This window comes from Histoplasma capsulatum (assembly GCF_000150115.1).
Source record: "Histoplasma capsulatum G186AR genomic scaffold supercont2.12, whole genome shotgun sequence".
Lineage (NCBI taxonomy): Eukaryota > Fungi > Ascomycota > Eurotiomycetes > Onygenales > Ajellomycetaceae > Histoplasma > Histoplasma capsulatum.
In genome coordinates this window covers 643935-662905 of record NW_025544812.1, presented here as the reverse complement: position 1 = coordinate 662905, position 18971 = coordinate 643935, and the positions used below count along the sequence as shown (strand labels likewise).

Genomic DNA, 18971 nt, shown 5'->3' with positions numbered 1-18971 from the left:
CTGCAGCCACCTGACGATAACACAGGTATTTGCGAGTTACCGCTGATTTATTCTGCTGATACTGTGTATCTGGGAGCATCAGGTCATTATCTTGGGGGAGTATTCGCTTTTCTCCCACCATCATATCATCTCCCGAATGGCGGATGGTACACGATGGCAGCTGCTGGATTTACCATTTGCCTTTGTAAATAGACGCGCGAAAATAGGCCAGGAGCCATCATGACTGTGACCTCGTTGGGTGAGGGATTCTGGGCACATGATGGAGGATATCATGGATGCAATCTTCGCGACTGACACAGTCGTATTCCTGTCTTGTTGCATTTCAATCCCCTAGTGTTCCAGTAGAGCGTATACAAAACAGAAGTCGAAACATAGTCGTCGTTCCGTTGCCCTCTCTGGTTGGCCGATCAGTGCTGATTATCACGTGATATTTTCTTAAACAGGAAATAAGGGTTTATGCGAGAAAACCCTAGCACTCAAATCTCGCTTAGCGAGCCAACTAGCGCCGGAATTCCACTCTGGCTGGAAAACCCAAGAGCCTCGTCGAAAACGTCCGCCATCGACCGCAATCACCTTCGACGAACCACCCCCTACGACCAGCTTCGGGACCGCACAATACCGCCAAGGTACGTTCGACCATCTCCGTGGCCAGTTGTAGTTAATTTTTGAACTGTCAGAGGTCGTGGAATAGGGTCTAATGAGTTATTGTTGAACAGATGGTCGCCGCAAAGAAGCACATACCGATCGTGAAGAAGCGTACGTACCTCCAATATACTCCTAGGGCCATTTATTAAGGGATATGCATGTTTGTTGGCTATGGGGTTATGGTGGAGCTTGGTGGATATGGGATGCGGATAGAAGGGAACCACTGCAGAATGCTGGGAATGAATTGAAATAACCTCTGTGGAAGGAATACCAAGGCTGATTTGAGGATTTCCGGGTATACAGACAAGAAGCGCTTCAACCGCCACCAGTCAGACCTCTACAAATGCGTCGATGCTTCATGGCGGAAGCCCAAGGGTATCGACAATCGTGTCCGTAGACGGTTCAGCGGCCAGGCTGCCATGCCAAAGGTACGAATAATCCTGCTTGGAAATTGTCCATAATCGCTCTCCGGCCATTACGTTGTCGGCATTGGGACTTCGGCTTCATCGCACCACCAGCTGACAATTAGCGACTCGGGAAAAACAATATAGATCGGTTACGGAAGCAACAAAAAAACCAGACACATGATCCCCTCCGGCCACAAGGTCTTTCTCGTTCATAACCCCAAGGATGTCGAACTTCTACTGATGCACAACCGGACCTACGCTGCTGAGTACGTTGTAACCCAAAACGCTAGCTAGCAGTTTCAAAAGCCAACCTTCCAACCAAAAATAGCGTTTATTTCTAGATGGATGCTAATGCTCTCCCCGCTTTAGGATTGGCCACGCGGTTTCGTCAGGAAAGAGAATCGACATCATCGCCAAGGCCAAGCAACTCGGCGTCAAGGTCACCAACCCTAAGGGCAGACTTACCACTGAGTCGTAGTCATGTTGTTTTGTTGTTTTCTTTTTCCTTTCACGTTTATGTCTGGGGTCGGAAGGCTTGGGATTTGGCGAAAGCATTTGATAAATAAAATAGCCGTTGAAACCCTGATTTGAATTTAAATGGAATAAACCAGATAAAATTAACGGAATGAAACTGTTATTTTACTTTGTCTCCTGTCACACTAGCTGAGTGTACTTTTTACTGGGGTTTTACCCCCTGTGTATCGCCGTCTCAATGTTTTCTTTTTGCCCGGGAGACTTGATATCAGTATCATGCAGGAAAAATCAGATCCTCAACGGATGTCCAGAGTGTTACTCACATTCGATCGACTTAACTGTTTAATGATGTTTCTCTTCCATGTTGGCCCTTTCCCATGCTATCGCATTACGCAGGATCGATGGGATCCAGGAATTGAGAAACAATTTCAGGTACTCTGCCCAGCTGCCGCTTCCATTAATTCACCTTTTAAGTCGTCGACTTCCTTTTAGCCAGAACACCTCCTCTGGTCTGGAGTCTCAACTGCCAATGCTCCCTTGATCAAAGTATGCGCTGAGGACGGTTTGAGAGGCATGTCACAGACGGCAGAGACTACGTAGAACACGGCGTCCTCTTGGGATTACCATGGAGGGCCTGTTCACTTTTTTTTTTTTTTTGGGTACCTACCTCATCTGATGGGTGGTAGCCATTTCTCTCTCCTCTTGCACTACCCTCTGTGGGAGACTAAGAGATACGTCTCCCAATATGATACGAGGATTTTAACACTACTGGGTCCTTGAATGTAGAAGGGCTTTGCACGGTTTTCCCCGATTCATTCGTCCAGTGGATGGGGAAGCCACCAAGCAGAGTGTGGGAGGGCAGCCGTGACCCCCTCGAAAATGCCTGTGATTTGAATCGCTATTTCATCTTTCGGCCGAACCGTTTGTGGAATACCCCCATCTCTTTAGAGGGGGAATTAAACGGGTTGGGTTTTATTTAGGAAGATACATAGAAGTAACTACGAAGGATAGATTCCATAATCCCAGCTCTTTCGTGCCGGATGTCACATACCGGAATCCAGGGTATATGCCGCGCAATATACCGTCAGCCTGAAAGCCGAAAACGGGGCATTCACAGCAAACTTAGGATTAGCAACAAGTGCCCAGCCTACTTTCGGTATGTCATGAGGATAAGTGACAACCGCGTCGGCGCTGGGGGGCGATATACAATGCGATAGACGGCTATAAATAGTTCCTAGCCGAGGGGTTTTCCCCTATCCACAAGCCTATATTTTTCTCCGTATTTGGAACTATTGTGAAATTTTCCATAACGAAAAGGAACTGGTGAGCTGAGGGTGAGAGGAGTGGGACAAATATCTTTTAGAATCGGAATTTCATCCAAATCTATCTATCGGGATAGCCGGTTACGCACAAACGCCATTAAACTTTTTCTTACCCCTTTTTGTATCCATGGAGTATTCTCTAGATAATTTTAAAAGGAGCTGTGTTGTATCGAAATTGAAACAGCGCTGGAAAGGGCTACTCCGTAATTTTGGAACAAGCATAATTTAAGCATAATTTAAGCATATGTAATCGTTAGTTGAACATTTTCTGATCTCCTCCAAAAGGCTGATCGAGTTTGGAATCCCAACCCTAAGAATTCTAGCCACACTCGACTGCTATCCTGGAGAAGGAGAAAAATATCCGAAAAGGTTGTAAGATTTTTGATGAACAGATCTTGTGACTGTGGAGGTATGTAGAATGATTCACGCCCGACTGTCGCCAGACACACCTAATACCACAGCTAAAACAAAGGGGATAGATTATTAAGTGTTTCGAAGGCGATGATGACGATATAGGACGGTTCACCAATTGAGCTGGGAGAAGGTTCCAAAAATGAACAAGTCATGCTCGCCAATCATGGCGAGGATACCAGAGCATATGCAGCTAATAAGTAATTAATCATTTTTACAGGTACCTGCAAGTTGGAGAAAAAGATCTATCTCTTTTGAAGAAACAATGAGCTTAGTAACTCCCTGGAGCAAGATGAAAAAGCAGAAGAATGGTAGCACATTCTTGCATTAGCAATAGATATGTTGCTAACTTGAACTAAAAATAATCCCCAGGTCAGACTGCCACGTGGGATTTCTCGGGCCGGAACCGAACTAAAAAAAACGTGGCGTGAAAATGCGGGGCCGACTCTGATTGGCTCACAGTGCCAATTTGGCGTGATGTCCCCATAATTTAAGCTATTGGACCCTGCGCGCTAATAAAAGCTCATATGGGCTTTGTTTGGACTGCGCCATGCATAAACACTTACAGTACACATATCGATTGCGCGGAAGGGCAGGCTTCTAAAGCATCACGAAATTATTCTACTTCCCCCGTCCCATGCTGGGGCCTGATCCTCAGGAACCCAGCTTTGACTTCGAGGGGCGAGACAAACTTTCATCGCTCCAGCCATTGATACAAGTTCCATGTTATGGTAGTCGGTTTTGACCTACCGATCTTAGATATATCCATGAGTATCCCACTTTCTACTTCCATCTTTCTTGCCTCTTTCTCTCTTTCTGTTACCTTTCTTATGAATTTTTTTTTCCTTTTCTTTTGAAAGACTTCGCTTAAGGCTATATAGCTCTCGTATTCTTTCTCCATCCTTCCGCTGCTCTTACATTTCTTTTAACTTTTTTTTTTTAGTAAAAACTCACCTATTACTGCCATACAACGCTCTTCTTGAGTTTACCCCTCCCCCTCCTTTGGGAGCGGGTTATATTTGTCTCGATAAGTATCTAGCATTCTTTACCAGCATATATCCGCCATGGCACCGCCGAAATATGCGCGTATGTGCGGGAGGAGGCTGTCTCAGCTAATTGCACTCCTCACTATCTTGGGCTTTTTACTATTCGGATATGACCGTAAGTTCCTTGGTCAATTTTGGAAATTCATTGCCGCGAAGCTTTCGCTGACTGAAATTCAGAGGGCGTCATGGCTAATCTACTCATTGAACCGGTTTTCATCTCATTGTACACCGCTAACAATGAGGACCCTCTACTGAGGGCCACCTTGACTTCGATATATGAATTCGGTAAGTGCGTCCAAGGTGTGACCAAAATATAAGGGAACCAGGGAAAAGCTAATACGTAGTAGGAGGTCTCTTGGGTGCCCTCGTCACACTGATCTTGCTCGATTTGATCGGTCGTCGTAAAACGATTATGTTCGGCTCGCTGTGTATGATTATCGGCGTGTTGATTCAAATTACTGCTATGCGAGAATACAAGCCCCTAGTGCAGTTCATGGTCGGCCGTTGTGTTACTGGTTTTGGAAATGGAGTGAATTTATCTTCCATGCCCAGTTATCAGTCTGAATGTTGCAAGCGCCATCGGGCCTGGTTGTTGATGTGTATGCAGGGCGGCATCACTGCCTTTGGCACAACGATGGCCTATTGGATGACCTTTGGGGCCCATTTCGGTCCTCCAGAGTTGGTCTGGCGACTCCCTATCGGGTTCCAAATGGTTTTCTGTGTGCTCATTATAGTTACAATGTTTTATCTTCCCGATTCACCTCATTATCTCATCTCCAAGAATAAGATTGCTGAGGGCGAAAGAGTTCTTGCTGCACTTGAGGGGAAAGATATCGATGATCCCGCCACCAAACATCAAAAGAACCTAGTCATTGATTCGATAAGAACGTAAGTGGGGAGTTCAACTTTCTGAGAGCCACTCTAGCAAAAGCCCAACCACAAAAATATTAACAAAATTATTAGTTCGCGTGCCTCCAAAGAACGTTTCAAGGATCTTTTCACCAGTGGCAGAACTCAGCATCGCCGTCGTATGATGATGGGCACCTCCTCGAAGGTTTTCAAAGAGCTCACTGGATGTAACGCGGTCATTTACTTTCTTCCATTCTTTTTGAAACGGTCTCTTGACAGGTCGGTTGAGTTCGCAATGCTGATTGGTGGTATAAGCATGACTCTCTATGCACTTTGTGCGACGTTCTCATGGTTCTTCGTCGAGAAATTGGGGCGCCGCAAGCTCTTCATTTTAGGGAGTCTCGGCCAATTCCTTGCCATGATCATTATATTCGCATGCGTTGCTGCCAGAAGATCCGGATCCACCCCGGGAGCCATTTTCGGCTTCTTTCTGTACCTGGGTGTATTCGGTGCAAGCTGGCTGTCCCTGCCTTGGCTATACGCCGCCGAAATTACTCCCGACAAGGCAAAAGCCCAAGCCAACTCTCTTACCGCTTGCAACAGTTGGCTTTTCAACTTCTCAGTCGTCACGGCCACGCCAGTCATGGTGTCCAATATCGGGTGGGTGACGTATTTATTATTTGGCCTAATGAATGCTCTTATCGCACCTCTTGTCTGGTACTTATATCCAGAAACTTCAAACCGGAGCAAACAGGAAATCGACCTCATCTTCGCCAAAGGATATGTTGAGAAGATGAGCTACGTCACTGCCGCAAAGGAGCTGCCTAAGCTTACGGATGAGGAGGTTGAGAGGAAGGCTACGGCATATCGCCTCATGGATGACCAGAATAATGGAAAGGTGGAAGCCCAAATCAGCTCTCATGGTGCCGGTTCGGCACAATCTTAGTTGCAGAGAGTGCCACATTTATGGCGTCAAGGTAGATGCATTGATATATCTCCCTATTATACCCTGTGATATCAGTTTTGTTATTGTGTCTTTTTTGATATATGGGCGTTTGCATGCGTTAGAGAAATTACCGATAGGGCAGTGTTAAAAAGTTATGTTAGAGTTAGGTTTTTGTCGCGTAATGATTTATGTCAAAATATTGAAGATGCATCCGCTACTAACAGCTTTCTGGCCAAGAGCCTTTCATATTGGAGATCAACAGTCTTCGACTAACAAGAATCTCATTAGCACTTTCATCAAGAATCCTCGCGATCATTTATCGCAAGAGCTGGTGATAGTTGCGTTAATTGTGGTAGAGTATCCTAACATTATAATGGTCTTCTGACATGGGTAGGTCTAGGAGGAAGATTAGAGGAAATAAACATGGAAGAAAACTCCAATGTTACGTGCAGAAGATCGATGTACCAAAGAAGTTAGTGGACCCTGGGCATTAATAGGGAAAGCCTTAAGTGTACTGTACTGGGCCATGGTGCCTTTTTGTGGTAGAAAAGTAGTGGAGATTGTCAATATTTACAGCCTGGCACGTATATGAGATGCGCTGTGGCTGGTGCAGCAAGATGTGGAACGTCACTCATACCTGGTGCAAATTATTCTAATAGTTCCTACTAGTATATGGTATCTAAAAGTGTCATATTCCAACGAGCGCCCGCCCAATGGTTCATCTCATGGCATCTTAGAGACCAGCAGCGCCTGTAGTACCAACATCAATGTCGCCTTGGTTCTCCTTCGCCTGCCGCTCTGTCGCATTCTTGTCAACTAGGTCAGCAAGGCACACAGCACCTAGTCCCTCAACCAACGCTGAATCCCCATGCTGCCCTTGTCCGATAACTTCCTCCGCCTCCTCATCCAGCCAATCAGGCGCTATAGTAGGTCCTTCCATACCATCAGGAGGCAACGCCCAGCTAGGCATTTTACTTTTATACTTCCATGCACCAGTGACATCCGCATATGACATTGCATGCAGGAAAATCCCCAACTCATGCACACCGGGATCAGTGTATAATTCCGTTCCGCATGTCTCACATTTCTTTCCATTCATTTTCTCTCCTTTGCGCTTTAGATAGTCGTTAACCATCGCCTCATGTTCCTTGGCCAGCAGATCATCCACAACGGCTGGATCGTTTTTGGAGACTGATTCAGGTGGCGGTGTTTGGAATGTTTGATAACTGAGTGAGTCAACGGGTTCGGTTTTGCCCATTTTGGAAAGCCGGTATATTATCTGCTCATCGTTTTCTCCTGTTGCATCTGCTTTCCCAAGGCTGTGGCCAAAGACTCGCCGGTTGGAGTAGATTGGGTCATTCGTTATTGGATGCCCTAGGTATTGAAGGTGGACACGAAGTTGATGGGTACGCCCAGTTAGTGGGAGGCAGTGAACGATACTGTAACCCTCTTCGTCTGGGCTCATGGGAACAGGGATTGCTGCTCCTGTGGGTGTGTCGGTTTGCGAATCGCTGATGTTCATTTGATCTGGTAGTGTTGCAGGAGGAGTTGCTGGGCCAGCTGACAAACCCTGTTTTTTTCCTGCTTGCTTATGTGGGGGATAGTATGCAATTCTGCGAAATTTTGTCCTCGCCTCTTTTCCTGAAGCTCTTGCACGGTTTAGGCCCAGGATTGGACTTATTTTCAACATAGGTTGATCACACAACACTACGCCATCCGGGAACTTCCCCTTTACCCGTGCCACATATTCTTTGCGCACAGTACGCGAGCGGAGCTTTTCGCCAATTTGTTCAGCACCCTTGGGGTGCTTTCCGATAAACATCACACCCGAGGTCAGCCTATCCAGACGATTGCAAGGATACGGGACCCAACCGTTTCCACGTTCCGCTTTCATGATCTCAAGAATTGAATTATAATTGTATCTCCCTGCAGGATGCACGGGCACGCCAGCCGGCTTATCGATCACAATCATGTCATCGTCCTCGTGGATTATGCTAATCGGTTGGCTGGTCACAGGTGGTTCATGCCTGTGAAGCGTATGCGAAATCACATCCCCGTTTTGGATCTTCGTATCTATGGAAACTGCCTTTCCGTTTATGCACACAGCACCGTCTTCAATGGCTTTTTGCTGAAGGTGTCTAGTTAGTACTTTTTATGGATTTTTCGAGATAGGGCTGCCTCCCGATCAAAAACTATTGGGATTGAACTGCAATTATCAACATACATAATACTCCTTCGGTCTATCTCTAAACTCTGTTCCGAAAACATCCAATAATCCTCGTCCCCGCCACCTTTCTTTACAATAGGTATTATACGTGTAGTGGTATGGTGCAACTCTGCGCAAGCCCCCTTCGATGTAGTAAGGTCTGGGTAACGGATCACAAGGCGTCACCACCACATCGGAGGGTGGTTCGAAAACCTCCTTCTCTTTCACGGGAAATGAGCGTTCCACTGTTGTAACGGCCATATTTGAAGTGGGATATCGACCCCGCCGAGCCAGGCAGGCCAGGACGTTTCGAGAGGGCGCCAGGGGCGATGAAGGTGTTCTCGCCAGGAATATAGATTGAAAGAAAAACAATCGAAAGGAAGCAATTGACGATAAGGTGCTAGTAAGTAAACGAGAGAACAAGTTAAAACTCGAGCGCCCATAGGGAGAATGGCCGCTGGCGCTTGAAATGAAAAGTAGAGGACGGAGAAATATATCTCCGACATATTTTATCGAAATATTTGACCCACACACTCCATTGTATTAGCTGCCGCTAGCCACAACCAACCATGCCCAACCTCTCATACAAGCTTGTGTAGGACCTCCAACTGTCGGGGGTGGATTGGTTCGTCCCCTCTACCAGCATGGCGCTGGTGGTGATCGAGCTCTTTTGCCGCAGTGGCCTAACACCAACAAATATGAATATCATGTGATCAGCGTGTCGATCAACCTTATCTTATCGATCAACGGACAACCGAGGCTTGTCCGTGAAGTTCAACGTCAATTTCTGGCTTTGGTAAGCTCTCTTGGTGTTCAGCAATCGATAAATAATGGATCGACCTGCGCCATTCAGGCGAGCTAACACCATTCACGATATTTTCAATTACTAAGATATCCTTGTGAGGAGCCATAACAATGGCCCCAACGGAGCTAGAACTGAAAAAGCGAAGGACGAGAAATGACTATCCATTCCACTTGGAATATCGAACACGATGGTGAGCACTCGCATAGAGATTCTTGACACTTTACCTATTATCCACAGAAGGATTTAAATGCATCTGAATGGCAATGGCGGGGGGAAACAAAATTACTGAAAAGCGCGCGTAATGTATACCACTACATTAACCATTCCATATTGATGAATTTGATATCAGGTCCGACAACGATATGTACGCCCATCTAAACAATACCATATACGCCTTTCTCATCGACTCTATCGTAAACACTTACCTAATAAACCACTGCGGCCTAGACCCTTTCTCTGCGCACTCTTCTGCTCCTCCTCCCTGCCCATCAACCAACCACAGCATCTCGACTTCCACACGTCCAGATGCACCCTCCCAAATTGGACTTGTCGTCTCCTCGTATTGTGATTATTTCTCTTCCGTTACATTTCCAGATGTGATAGACTTAGGCCTGCGCGTTGTCAAACTTGGCAACTCAAGCGCGATGTATGAGGTTGGCATTTTCCGCCGTGGAGAAGCGATGGTCAAGGCCGTCGGTGGGTTTACGCACGTGTTCGTGGAGAAAGGAACTGATATGAAGTTTGCGGCAAGAGGTGGAGGTGGAACGGCAAAACGGAAAATGGATTGGAGGATCCGGGACGGCCTTGAGAGGCTGATTGTAAAGGAAAAGGCAGTATCGTCAAAGCTCTGAAAACTCGACCGAGTGTAGTCCTATAATGGGGGGCCAATTATATCTTGGACTCAAAGTGATATATGGAAATTGCAGCGTATGGTAACGCAGCATGTATAGTCATTAAGTTAGCGATATAAATGAAAACATTTAATACTGCTTTCTGTGTGTATCTGGTCGCTAGATATAGTGGGTCGGCGGCAATCCTGCTAATACCTCCCATTTAGCTCTACTTTGATCGTCTCCTCTCCCTGTCACCAGGTTCAAAGGCATCTATTCTTATTTTTGTCTTTCCGATTCTGCTGCCCATACAGAAACAAAAACGAAACGGAAGAACGCCTTGTCTACGTAAATTATCTGCTGGCTCCACCTGAAAGCCAGTCAATTTGATATTAACACATTAATACCCATCTATCTTTATCAAGAAAACAATATGTAAACGCGAGATGCAGATTCTGGCTCATGGCGGTAAAAACAATCGTAGTCATCATCATAAGAAAATGAGTTGTGATTACATCACACACTGCCACTTCATTTCGAGAGGCTCGAAGCCAACTTTTTTGAAGGCACATAATCCAACACGCCGTTGAAAAGGGCCGGGGTTATCGTTAGCGGAAGCAGGGAAAAGGAATAAACAAGAAACGGAGATAACTGATTATTTCTGAATACCAGACTTCCAACAATTTGTAGGGTATATGCTCAGTTGGCTTTCGCTGAAATAGAGAGCCTCTCACGATATGCGGGGATCAAAGTTCTAAAAAAATAAAAATGGAAAAAATGAAAAATGAAAGCAAGAAATATGGTATGCGATTCCGGAGCTTAATAGGCTATGCGGGCCTTTACTGTGTCGTACATTGTGTTTGTCCACCATCCTCTTCATCTTCATCCTCCCAAGATGAGTTTCCTTGGGTGTCTTTGGATCCGAACTCCCCGAGGCTCGCCTTCGGATCGTACTCGACATCATCTACCGTTTCGGCCTTGATGGTAGGACCCGGTCTAGGAAGGATCTCACGTAGCTTCGTAAGAGCAGTGGGATCTGAAGCCCACCCATCATCCGGGAACTTGATTTGGACAGCCAAGTACAGATCGCCTCTCGCATCACTTTTCTTGAAAGGCATGCCCTCTCCTGCGACTTTGAGGATTTGGTTAGGTCTCAGAACAGAACCTTCTGTTTTAGGGTGTGTGATCTCGATGCCTCTTCCGTCAAGGTGTTTCAGCACTACACGGGAGAAACCGCAGAGCGCCTCAGCTAAGGTGACTTCAATATCGGCCATCAGATCCGCACCGGCTCGTCGGAATGTTTCATGCTCTATTTCCTCTAAATGGAATATAATATCTCCTGGCTCTGTGTTTGGCAGCTGGTCTCCCTCTCCCTCCAATATGATCTTGTCACCTTGTCTGCAAAAGGGTCAGGAAACATTAACTTCAATGGTACGAAGACGAGAGCAGGATCCGAAACATACTTCGCGCCACGTGGAATATAGACCTCGAGGAGCTTGCGCTCTTCTGTGACTTGTTTCCCTTTGCATTTTTTGCATTTGTCTTTTGGTTGAAAAAAGCTCCCTGAGCCTTCACACACCTTACATTCCGCCATAGCCCGGCTGACCATGCCCGGCCCTACTTGTACCAAGGTTTCCCTGTACCCTAATATGTTTAAGTTGTTATTAGCGAACAGATCATACTGCTCAAAATACTGGGGTACTTACCAGCACCCCCGCAAGTAGAGCACAGTTTTGGTGTAGCCTTTTCTTTCCCACCCTTCCCTTTACAGAGACTGCATAAGACATTTTTGGTACTTGAAAACTTGACGGTCCGGCCTTTGTACAAGTCCTCCAAACTCACTGAATACTCTTGAACCTCGTTTTGTCCCTTTCTTGGCTTGCTAGGTCTTGGCCCGCCAAATCCCGGCATGCCTCCTCCCATATTCATCCCCCCACCGAACATCGACGCGAGGAGATCATCGAGATCGGGGCCGCCTTGCATACCAGCCCGTCCCGACCCATCAAACGCCGACATTCCATGGGTGTCGTAGATGTGCCTCTTCTCATCGTCATAGAGGATGTCATAAGCCTGGTTCACGGCCTTAAAGCGTACTTCAGCTCCCTCTCGTTCTTCTGGGGAAACTTTATCGGGATGGTGCGCAAGAGCTGCCTATGGAAAGAGATAGGGACATGTCTATTAGTTTCTGATGAACGAACTGTTTCTGAACGTGACTGTAGGGGCTGCACACCTTGCGATAAGCCTTGCGTATATCCTCTTTCGTAGCAGATTTGTCGATGTTCAATATATCTGTCGCAGTTGAATGTCAAGAGCCATTACACATAAAAAGGAATGTGCCAAAACTCACTGTATAAATCCGTCTCACCGTCAGCAAAATCCACTATTGGCCCCGGTTAGCGAAATTGGCGAGAAAAAGATCCTCGAGTTCTTCATGGACTCAGAGGTAAACAACGAGCAACTCACTTTTTGATACACAGGAAAAACACTGTTATTTTGGATCCTCAGGGTTAACAAGTAGTATGTACGGGTAAAAGAGCGACTTGAGGAAGCAACAGACAAGCAGAATATGCGTGCCGTCTCTATATGATGACAGTGATGGTGTTGAGCTGCCTGTTGGAAAATTGATAATCAGAGTTTTGGTTGGCGGCGGCGGCAAAGATTTTCCTCGTCGCGGACACCACCAACAGAAAACACCGCCATCAAACCCGTGAATTGCAACGATGTATTTAACCGAGCTCTATTCGGCCACAGGACTAGAATCGTGAACTTCCTTACTATGCCATATGATTTGCTATTGGAATGAACGTTAATTCTTGTTTTCCCCTGCATTGAACCTGCTGTCCTGACAATGAGGCCGCCATATCGGCCAAAACGCGCCATTTCTCCCTGTATATTCTGCGGCGCAAGGTTCTCTACAACAGCAGGTCGTCTTGCGCGGAAGCAAAGCAAACTACTACCAGACTCCCCGGCGCGCACTCGTTTCGCCCCGTCTCCTACGGGATACCTCCACCTTGGCTCGCTTCGGACGGCCTTGTTTAACTACCTTCTCTCGAAGCGAACGGGCGGCAAGTTTCTTTTGCGGATCGAGGATACGGATCAGGTTGGTTATTCCCTGAAGCCTAGACGAATATTGAAAGTGTATTTGTATTAATTGTCGAAGAAAAGGATTGTTCCTGGAAGCGAACAACGGCTGTACGAAGATTTACAATGGGCTGGACTTTTGTGGGATGAGGGTATAGCTCATGTCGCCAACGAAGGAGAGATAGCCTAGAATACTAATACAACTATGCAGGGCCCATTGTCGGCGGCCTGTATGGTCCATACAAACAGGTATGCTGCTTCTCGTCGATTGATAGGAGGGTAAGAGCAGTTATTGATTGATGGAAACGAATCTAGTCCGAACGGACATCCTTGGGAATATACGGGCAAGAGATCAGCAAGCTTATTTCTGCGAAACATGCATACAGATGCTTTTGCTCCCAGGAGCGTCTCGATACTCTCGCGAGGCATCGAAATGACCTAGGACTTCCACCTGGGTATGACGGAGCATGCAGGGAAATATCGCCAGAAGAGGCTGAGGAACGAGCGCATAATGGCGAGCTAAATGTTGTCCGTTTGCGTGTGACCGGACCATTTCCTATTTTCACGGATCTCGTGTTTGGGAAAATTGGTCAGAATCAGACTGCGGGCGCTGGCCGGCTTAGCAGTCAGCAGAGCGACCCTATTTTACTCAAATCGGACGGCTATCCAACCTACCATCTAGCCAATGTGATCGACGACCACTATATGAAAATATCGCATGTTATCCGAGGCACGGTATGATCCTTTTCATCATCCTCGGACTAAGACATATTGTTGACAACCCAATTGTTCAGGAATGGATGGCTTCGACCCCTTTACATGTTGCGTTGTATAATGCTTTTGGATGGGAGCCACCGGCATTTGGGCACGTCCCACTCCTGACCGAGAAAAGTGGGCAAAAACTTAGCAAGCGTAATGTCGACATCGACATCTCATTCTTCAGAGATAAAGAGGAAGTTTTCCCTGAAGCTCTGAACAATTTCGCTGCGTTGCTAGGCTGGTCACATTCTCGAAAGTCTGACATTTTCAGTTTGAAGGATCTGGAGCAAATCGTAGGAATATTCAACGTCCCTGTTCCTATTCAAAACCACCTTCCACATAATGCTAATAGAGCATACGATAGTTCGATCTCAAACTCACCAAAGGAAATACCGTCGTTTCCTTCGAAAAGTTGTGGTTCCTTCAAAGTGCACATGCGCAGCGATATGCGACCGAAGGAGGGCCCGAAGCCAAGTCCATGGTCGATCGAATAGAAAAAGCTGTGAGAGCACAGTTCACAGACGAACAACTGTACGTTCCCGTATCTCGATTCAACTCTCTCCAACATCCATTTCTACATAGCCCACCCCATAGTTAAAACCACACTAACACCCATCCCACAGCTCTCCCCTGCTAAAAAACCATACGCTGGACGAACGCATTGCCTCCATAATCCGGGAAGGCGGAGCTCGCGGCTATACAAACGCAGCCAAATTCATTGAAAATAACAGGCCCTTTTTTACCTCATTCCTCAACCGGCCCCCCTATAACCCTACCACTCCATCTCCACCCCAAGAAAAATCCCAGCCCAAAAGCGAGACTGAAACTTCCTCCGCAATTCCTCCAACTACCACCCCAATCGCAGCCCTCCACACGGCGGCGGCAGCTCTCTGCCTTGTCCCTGTTGAGCACTGGACCACAGAAACCCACAAGCAAAACATATCTTACCTTGTCGGCGATTCCTCATACTCATCTCAGCTTGCTTCCTTTTCCCCTTCCTCACCTTCTTTCCCCACACAAACACAAACACCCTCAACACCAGCGTTCGCCTCCGAAAAGCAATTCCGTAAAGACCTCTATCACTATCTCCGCTGGGCATTATGTGGTGGAGCGCCGGGAATAAGCATCCCAGCAACTATGGCAATATTAGGCCGGGATGAATGTGTCCGGAGACTGCTGGAGGCGAAGGAATTGACTACGCCTTTGCAGCACGAGAGTGAAAATTTGGCTGGTGGACAGGGTGGAAAGCTCCAGGGAGGTATTTTGAGTTAGTTGCAGAGCCAAATGGGTGGTAGTAATGCTTAATGGCGAGGTTGGTGGTTTGCTATATTACTACCAATGTACAGTACTTATATTGCATATTATATTTATTGTCATTTTTGGTATGACGGTATTCTGAATTCTGAGTTATCCGCTACCACTGGCACGTTCTTTGCGATCTATAAGTGTAGGGTATACGGAGAGTATTCTCCCGCAAAAATACTCTTCTACCAGAACTTATACCGTACTTCATTTCCATTGCGCAGTGAATAAGAAAACATATAGTAACGAATTGAATTTTTGTCATCAAAGCCAATAATAACAGATGAAACGAAACTTCAACAAAACACGAATATTAAAAATCAAAATAGTCGACAAAATAAAGACTACTAATATCGTCGATAAAAACCCTATAAAGTACGAAAATAGAAAGGTAGAAAGATACTCGTAGGTTGCATAGGCCATCTCGTCAAACAAAACACTGGGCCGGGTAGTGAAAAAAAAAAAGGATAAAAGGAAAAAAAAGGATAGCGGAAGGCAGAAGAAAGGTCCCAAAGGCTGAAAAACAACACTAAACGCATGAAAACCAGAAATGCAATAGAGTTAGCGAACTCGCGAAGGGATAATTTACCAGAAACAGAATTGACAAAATACAACCACAACTCCAAAAAAAAAAAAAAAAAAAAAAAAGGCCCAAAACGGGAGACAAATACAAAATCGCGAAGCAGATGAAGGAGCGAGACAAAGCAAGAAAGAGGGTAATCACCCTGAATCGAAAATAATGTAGAACTTGGAGGGAAGGCTGGGTGTGAGGAGAAACCGAAGGCGAGAGGAGTAGGAAACTTGTGGATCAAAAGCACATCCGACAAAATTGCAAAGAGGAAAGGAACAACGACAAACGACAAAGCCCGATGGGAGACTGGTGGGAGAAAGGGTGTATTATACAAAACTTTGTTGACAAGCAACAGCACAAGGGACCCAGATTCTCATCATTGGCGTAAATCAGTTAAGTCGGGTCAGAGTCGTCCATTTAGTTACAAAGGCAAATAACACATCCGGCTTCATCAGGGGCATTTCCGCATTGGAAGTTGTATTTCGAAACAACTCATTTCAGCAGCAGGCTTTTCATTTTTCAAATAGAAACAGAAAAAAGAAAGAAACGGGAAACTGCCATGCGTTAGTAAGTCTCCATATCGTCAGTCCAGCCAGCATCGCTGCCAGCGACTCCCATAACCTGACCGTTCTCCTCAAGATATTGCTCATCCATGCCAACTCCACGGATCCCCTTAGCCTTTTTGCCAGCCAGAGTGTCCATGGCTCCAATATGCAAATCTCCTCCAAGCCGCTTGCCTTGGGCGGCTCTCAGTTTGGCGTAATAAACGTCCGTGGCGTCGATTTCAGGTTCAGATTCACTATCATATGTTTCCCAATTTTCAGATCCTGATGTGGCAGTTTGTATAGTGGAGGTATTTGATATTTGTCGACTAGCTGGTCGTGGAGGGGGACCCATTGGCTCATGTTGATGCTGTTGTTGCATGTAAAGTTTCGGTTGATGTTGCAGTTGCGGTTGTGATTGCTGTCTTTGATGGCTGTAATAATTTGGGTTTTGGACACTAGCAGCCGGGTTGAAAGATTGCACCATTGAATGAGATGAACCGGGCCTGTACTGGGACATCGAAGCACTCAAGTAGGAGTGCTGGTTTCGATCATCGTAAACATCCTCCGGCGTAATTGATCTCACATAGGAGTTTGATAACGACAGAACGCTGTTGCCATGATCTACGTCTGCATAGAATGAGTTCTGAGACATGTCCTGCCGCGCAGCGGCATTGAGATCTCGCATCTTAGGAGGTGGCGCACGGGGAGGTGGCATCTTGCCACGAATGCTGGAGGAGAAAGACTGAGGTGGACGGCGATCGGGAGAGTTACTCCCATGAGGCATATTCGCAAGAGGCGCACGGGATGGAATTTTCGTAGGCGATTTATTGCCATTTCCGGTAGTTGGATTTGGTGCATTACGTTTCAAGGTACCACTCCTCGTGGGAGTCTTTGCATGCGAAGGAGGCTGTGATCCTCTGACCGATCCACCACCGCGCATCGAAGATGGCGGTCTCCCTAGATTTGCACCCCTCTGTTGGGGTGGTCCACTTGGCGTTTTTGATCTTGGCGGAATTTTTGCTGCCGCGGGAGGGGCTATTTCATCCAGATATCGCTCACCGTGAACGAGGAATGGTCTCCCGTACTCATCCTCCCACTGTTCGAGGACTCTGCGCAGCTCTGCCTCGACTTTCGGTAGCTCTTTCGCAATCCTCTTTCTCATTTTCTCTTCCCTTAGAAGCCTGGTGGGATCCCGGCGTTCACCCTTATTTCCGCGAGCCATAAGACGAGAGGCATCCAGGCTAGAAGCCGCCAGGCTATCACGTTCTTGAACAAGAGTTCGATGCTTTTCGATCAGTTCAAGTGTAGGGGCACGTTGCTCTCTTAGTACTTCAAGACGTTCAATTTCTGCCTCGTGCGCTGAAAGCAGAGCATCACTGTAGACATCTGAAAACGCGGGAGTAAAGTCAAGCATCTCCTCCTCGGAATAGAATAAGCTATCCCAAAGTTCCTGAAGTCGGCAACGAGCATCTTCAACGAACAAGTGAAGGTTTTGTCGCTTCAACTCATTCAAGCGGCTCAGCTCGTCCTCAAACTCATTGATCACCCTGAGACCACATCCGCGATTTCCGGCTAGGAAGCCTTTTCTGTCAGATTCCTCAACCCCTAAGCGATCCCATAATGATTCAACCGCAGTTCGCAATTCGTTGATTTTTCGTTCGCGTCCGCGCTTTTCGTCGATTAATTTATCTCGCTTTTCACGAAGTGAGGAAAGATCTGATTCGTGCAATCCTAACTGCTCAGGCGATTCGCGATAATGCTTAACAATTGGGGAGTCAGTCTGTGCTTGCGGAGTACCTAGCTCCGCCCAGAGTTTTACTATTTCTTCCGAAATATTCTGCACTACTTGGACACGACGTGTATATTCTTCATAAACCCGAGTGAATTCTTTGTCCAGGGCTGATGCGTATGATGGCGAGAGGTCAAAGGTGGGTGGGATGGCAGACCCGTCGGTGGTTGGAGGTAATGGGACCTTCACAAATGATGGCTCAAGGTGAGAGGAATAAGACTCGAGGGCTTGGACGAGCTCTAAACAAGGACAAAATATCAGTTACTCTTTCATCAGACTGCGAGTTGGAGGCAACTTACTTTTTATTTGCTCAAATCTTTCACGATGTAATTTACTGATGATGGAATACTTCTCTTTCAATACTTGCAAGCAGCGATTGAGTGGGAAAGTAATACGGAGATCTCCGTCATCTATTTTATGGGTATGTTTGGTGGAGTCATCTAGAGACGCTTCCATCTGTTTAATCAATTGAATTGTCTGTTGCGCTTCATCGAGCATGTCATTTTTCTCACTGTTCACGAATAATTAGTAGGAGCGCAAAAAGCATGGAAGGTCTCTTACCAATTAACGCGCCGGAGGTGGCTCTGGAGGGTGTCTGATAGGGATGCGAAAAGCTATACAGTATATATTAGCACCACCTGTTCTACAGCTGGCTTGAATACAAATGGCTCACCTCTTGCTCCCGCGACTCGCGCTCATGACTAGGGACGCCTATCTCGTCAAACAGTCCATGCAGTTGACTGATGATAGATGTGACCTGCGTGGTCAAGTAGCCAGTATCAATGGCCATTGCCATGAAACAGCCTTACCGTGACTCCACGACAGACGCGAGCAGAAGTTTAAAACTAGCCGTTGGCAGATGGGTCGTTTCGTGGAGACGAAAACAGCACTATAGCAGTTCTTTGGGTGCTTTCACAGAAGCATTCAGCGATAATGCGCGTAGAAAGCGACAATAGATGGAAAATTCGATGGCGCTGTAATAA

General features: G+C 46.5%; 8 protein-coding genes across 8 annotated transcripts; 5 read left to right on the top strand and 3 right to left on the bottom strand.

Moving 5' to 3' along the window:
- Positions 1-575: 575 nt before the first annotated feature.
- On the top strand, positions 576-1701 carry HCBG_07553 (60S ribosomal protein L32; the record flags this gene model as incomplete). The annotated part of the gene is made up of 5 exons (XM_045434602.1): positions 576-626; positions 717-756; positions 949-1073; positions 1197-1318; positions 1422-1701. 4 exons carry the CDS (start codon positions 717-719, stop codon positions 1528-1530), a joined length of 396 nt encoding a protein of 131 aa, XP_045284809.1.
- Positions 1702-1715: 14 nt separating this feature from the next.
- On the top strand, positions 1716-3528 carry HCBG_07552 (uncharacterized protein; the record flags this gene model as incomplete). Its single annotated transcript, XM_045434601.1, has 6 exons — positions 1716-1958; positions 2019-2122; positions 2588-2682; positions 3241-3257; positions 3365-3459; positions 3480-3528. The coding sequence occupies 6 exons, from the start codon at positions 1716-1718 to the stop codon at positions 3526-3528; spliced, it is 603 nt and encodes a 200-aa protein (XP_045284808.1).
- A 795-nt stretch (positions 3529-4323) lies between these two features.
- On the top strand, positions 4324-6100 carry HCBG_07551 (monosaccharide transporter; the record flags this gene model as incomplete). The annotated part of the gene is made up of 4 exons (XM_045434600.1): positions 4324-4420; positions 4483-4590; positions 4653-5193; positions 5269-6100. 4 exons carry the CDS (start codon positions 4324-4326, stop codon positions 6098-6100), a joined length of 1578 nt encoding a protein of 525 aa, XP_045284807.1.
- A 539-nt stretch (positions 6101-6639) lies between these two features.
- HCBG_07550 (DRAP deaminase) lies at positions 6640-8701 on the bottom strand (the record flags this gene model as incomplete). Its single annotated transcript, XM_045434599.1, has 2 exons — positions 6640-8228; positions 8325-8701. The coding sequence occupies 2 exons, from the start codon at positions 8565-8567 to the stop codon at positions 6834-6836; spliced, it is 1638 nt and encodes a 545-aa protein (XP_045284806.1).
- Positions 8702-9221: 520 nt separating this feature from the next.
- Positions 9222-9962, top strand: HCBG_07549 (thioesterase; the record flags this gene model as incomplete). Its single annotated transcript, XM_045434598.1, has 2 exons — positions 9222-9301; positions 9461-9962. The coding sequence occupies 2 exons, from the start codon at positions 9222-9224 to the stop codon at positions 9960-9962; spliced, it is 582 nt and encodes a 193-aa protein (XP_045284805.1).
- Positions 9963-10411: 449 nt separating this feature from the next.
- HCBG_07548 (mitochondrial import protein MAS5) lies at positions 10412-12374 on the bottom strand (the record flags this gene model as incomplete). Its single annotated transcript, XM_045434597.1, has 5 exons — positions 10412-11339; positions 11405-11585; positions 11648-12092; positions 12172-12230; positions 12323-12374. The coding sequence occupies 5 exons, from the start codon at positions 12372-12374 to the stop codon at positions 10781-10783; spliced, it is 1296 nt and encodes a 431-aa protein (XP_045284804.1).
- Positions 12375-12687: 313 nt separating this feature from the next.
- HCBG_07547 (glutamyl-tRNA synthetase) lies at positions 12688-15723 on the top strand (the record flags this gene model as incomplete). The annotated part of the gene is made up of 7 exons (XM_045434596.1): positions 12688-13041; positions 13102-13174; positions 13234-13271; positions 13338-13757; positions 13817-14074; positions 14146-14312; positions 14405-15723. The coding sequence occupies 7 exons, from the start codon at positions 12790-12792 to the stop codon at positions 15051-15053; spliced, it is 1857 nt and encodes a 618-aa protein (XP_045284803.1).
- Positions 15724-16218: 495 nt separating this feature from the next.
- Positions 16219-18778, bottom strand: HCBG_07546 (uncharacterized protein; the record flags this gene model as incomplete). Its single annotated transcript, XM_045434595.1, has 4 exons — positions 16219-18227; positions 18288-18499; positions 18550-18602; positions 18662-18778. 4 exons carry the CDS (start codon positions 18776-18778, stop codon positions 16219-16221), a joined length of 2391 nt encoding a protein of 796 aa, XP_045284802.1.
- Between the last annotated feature and the right edge of the window lie 193 nt (positions 18779-18971).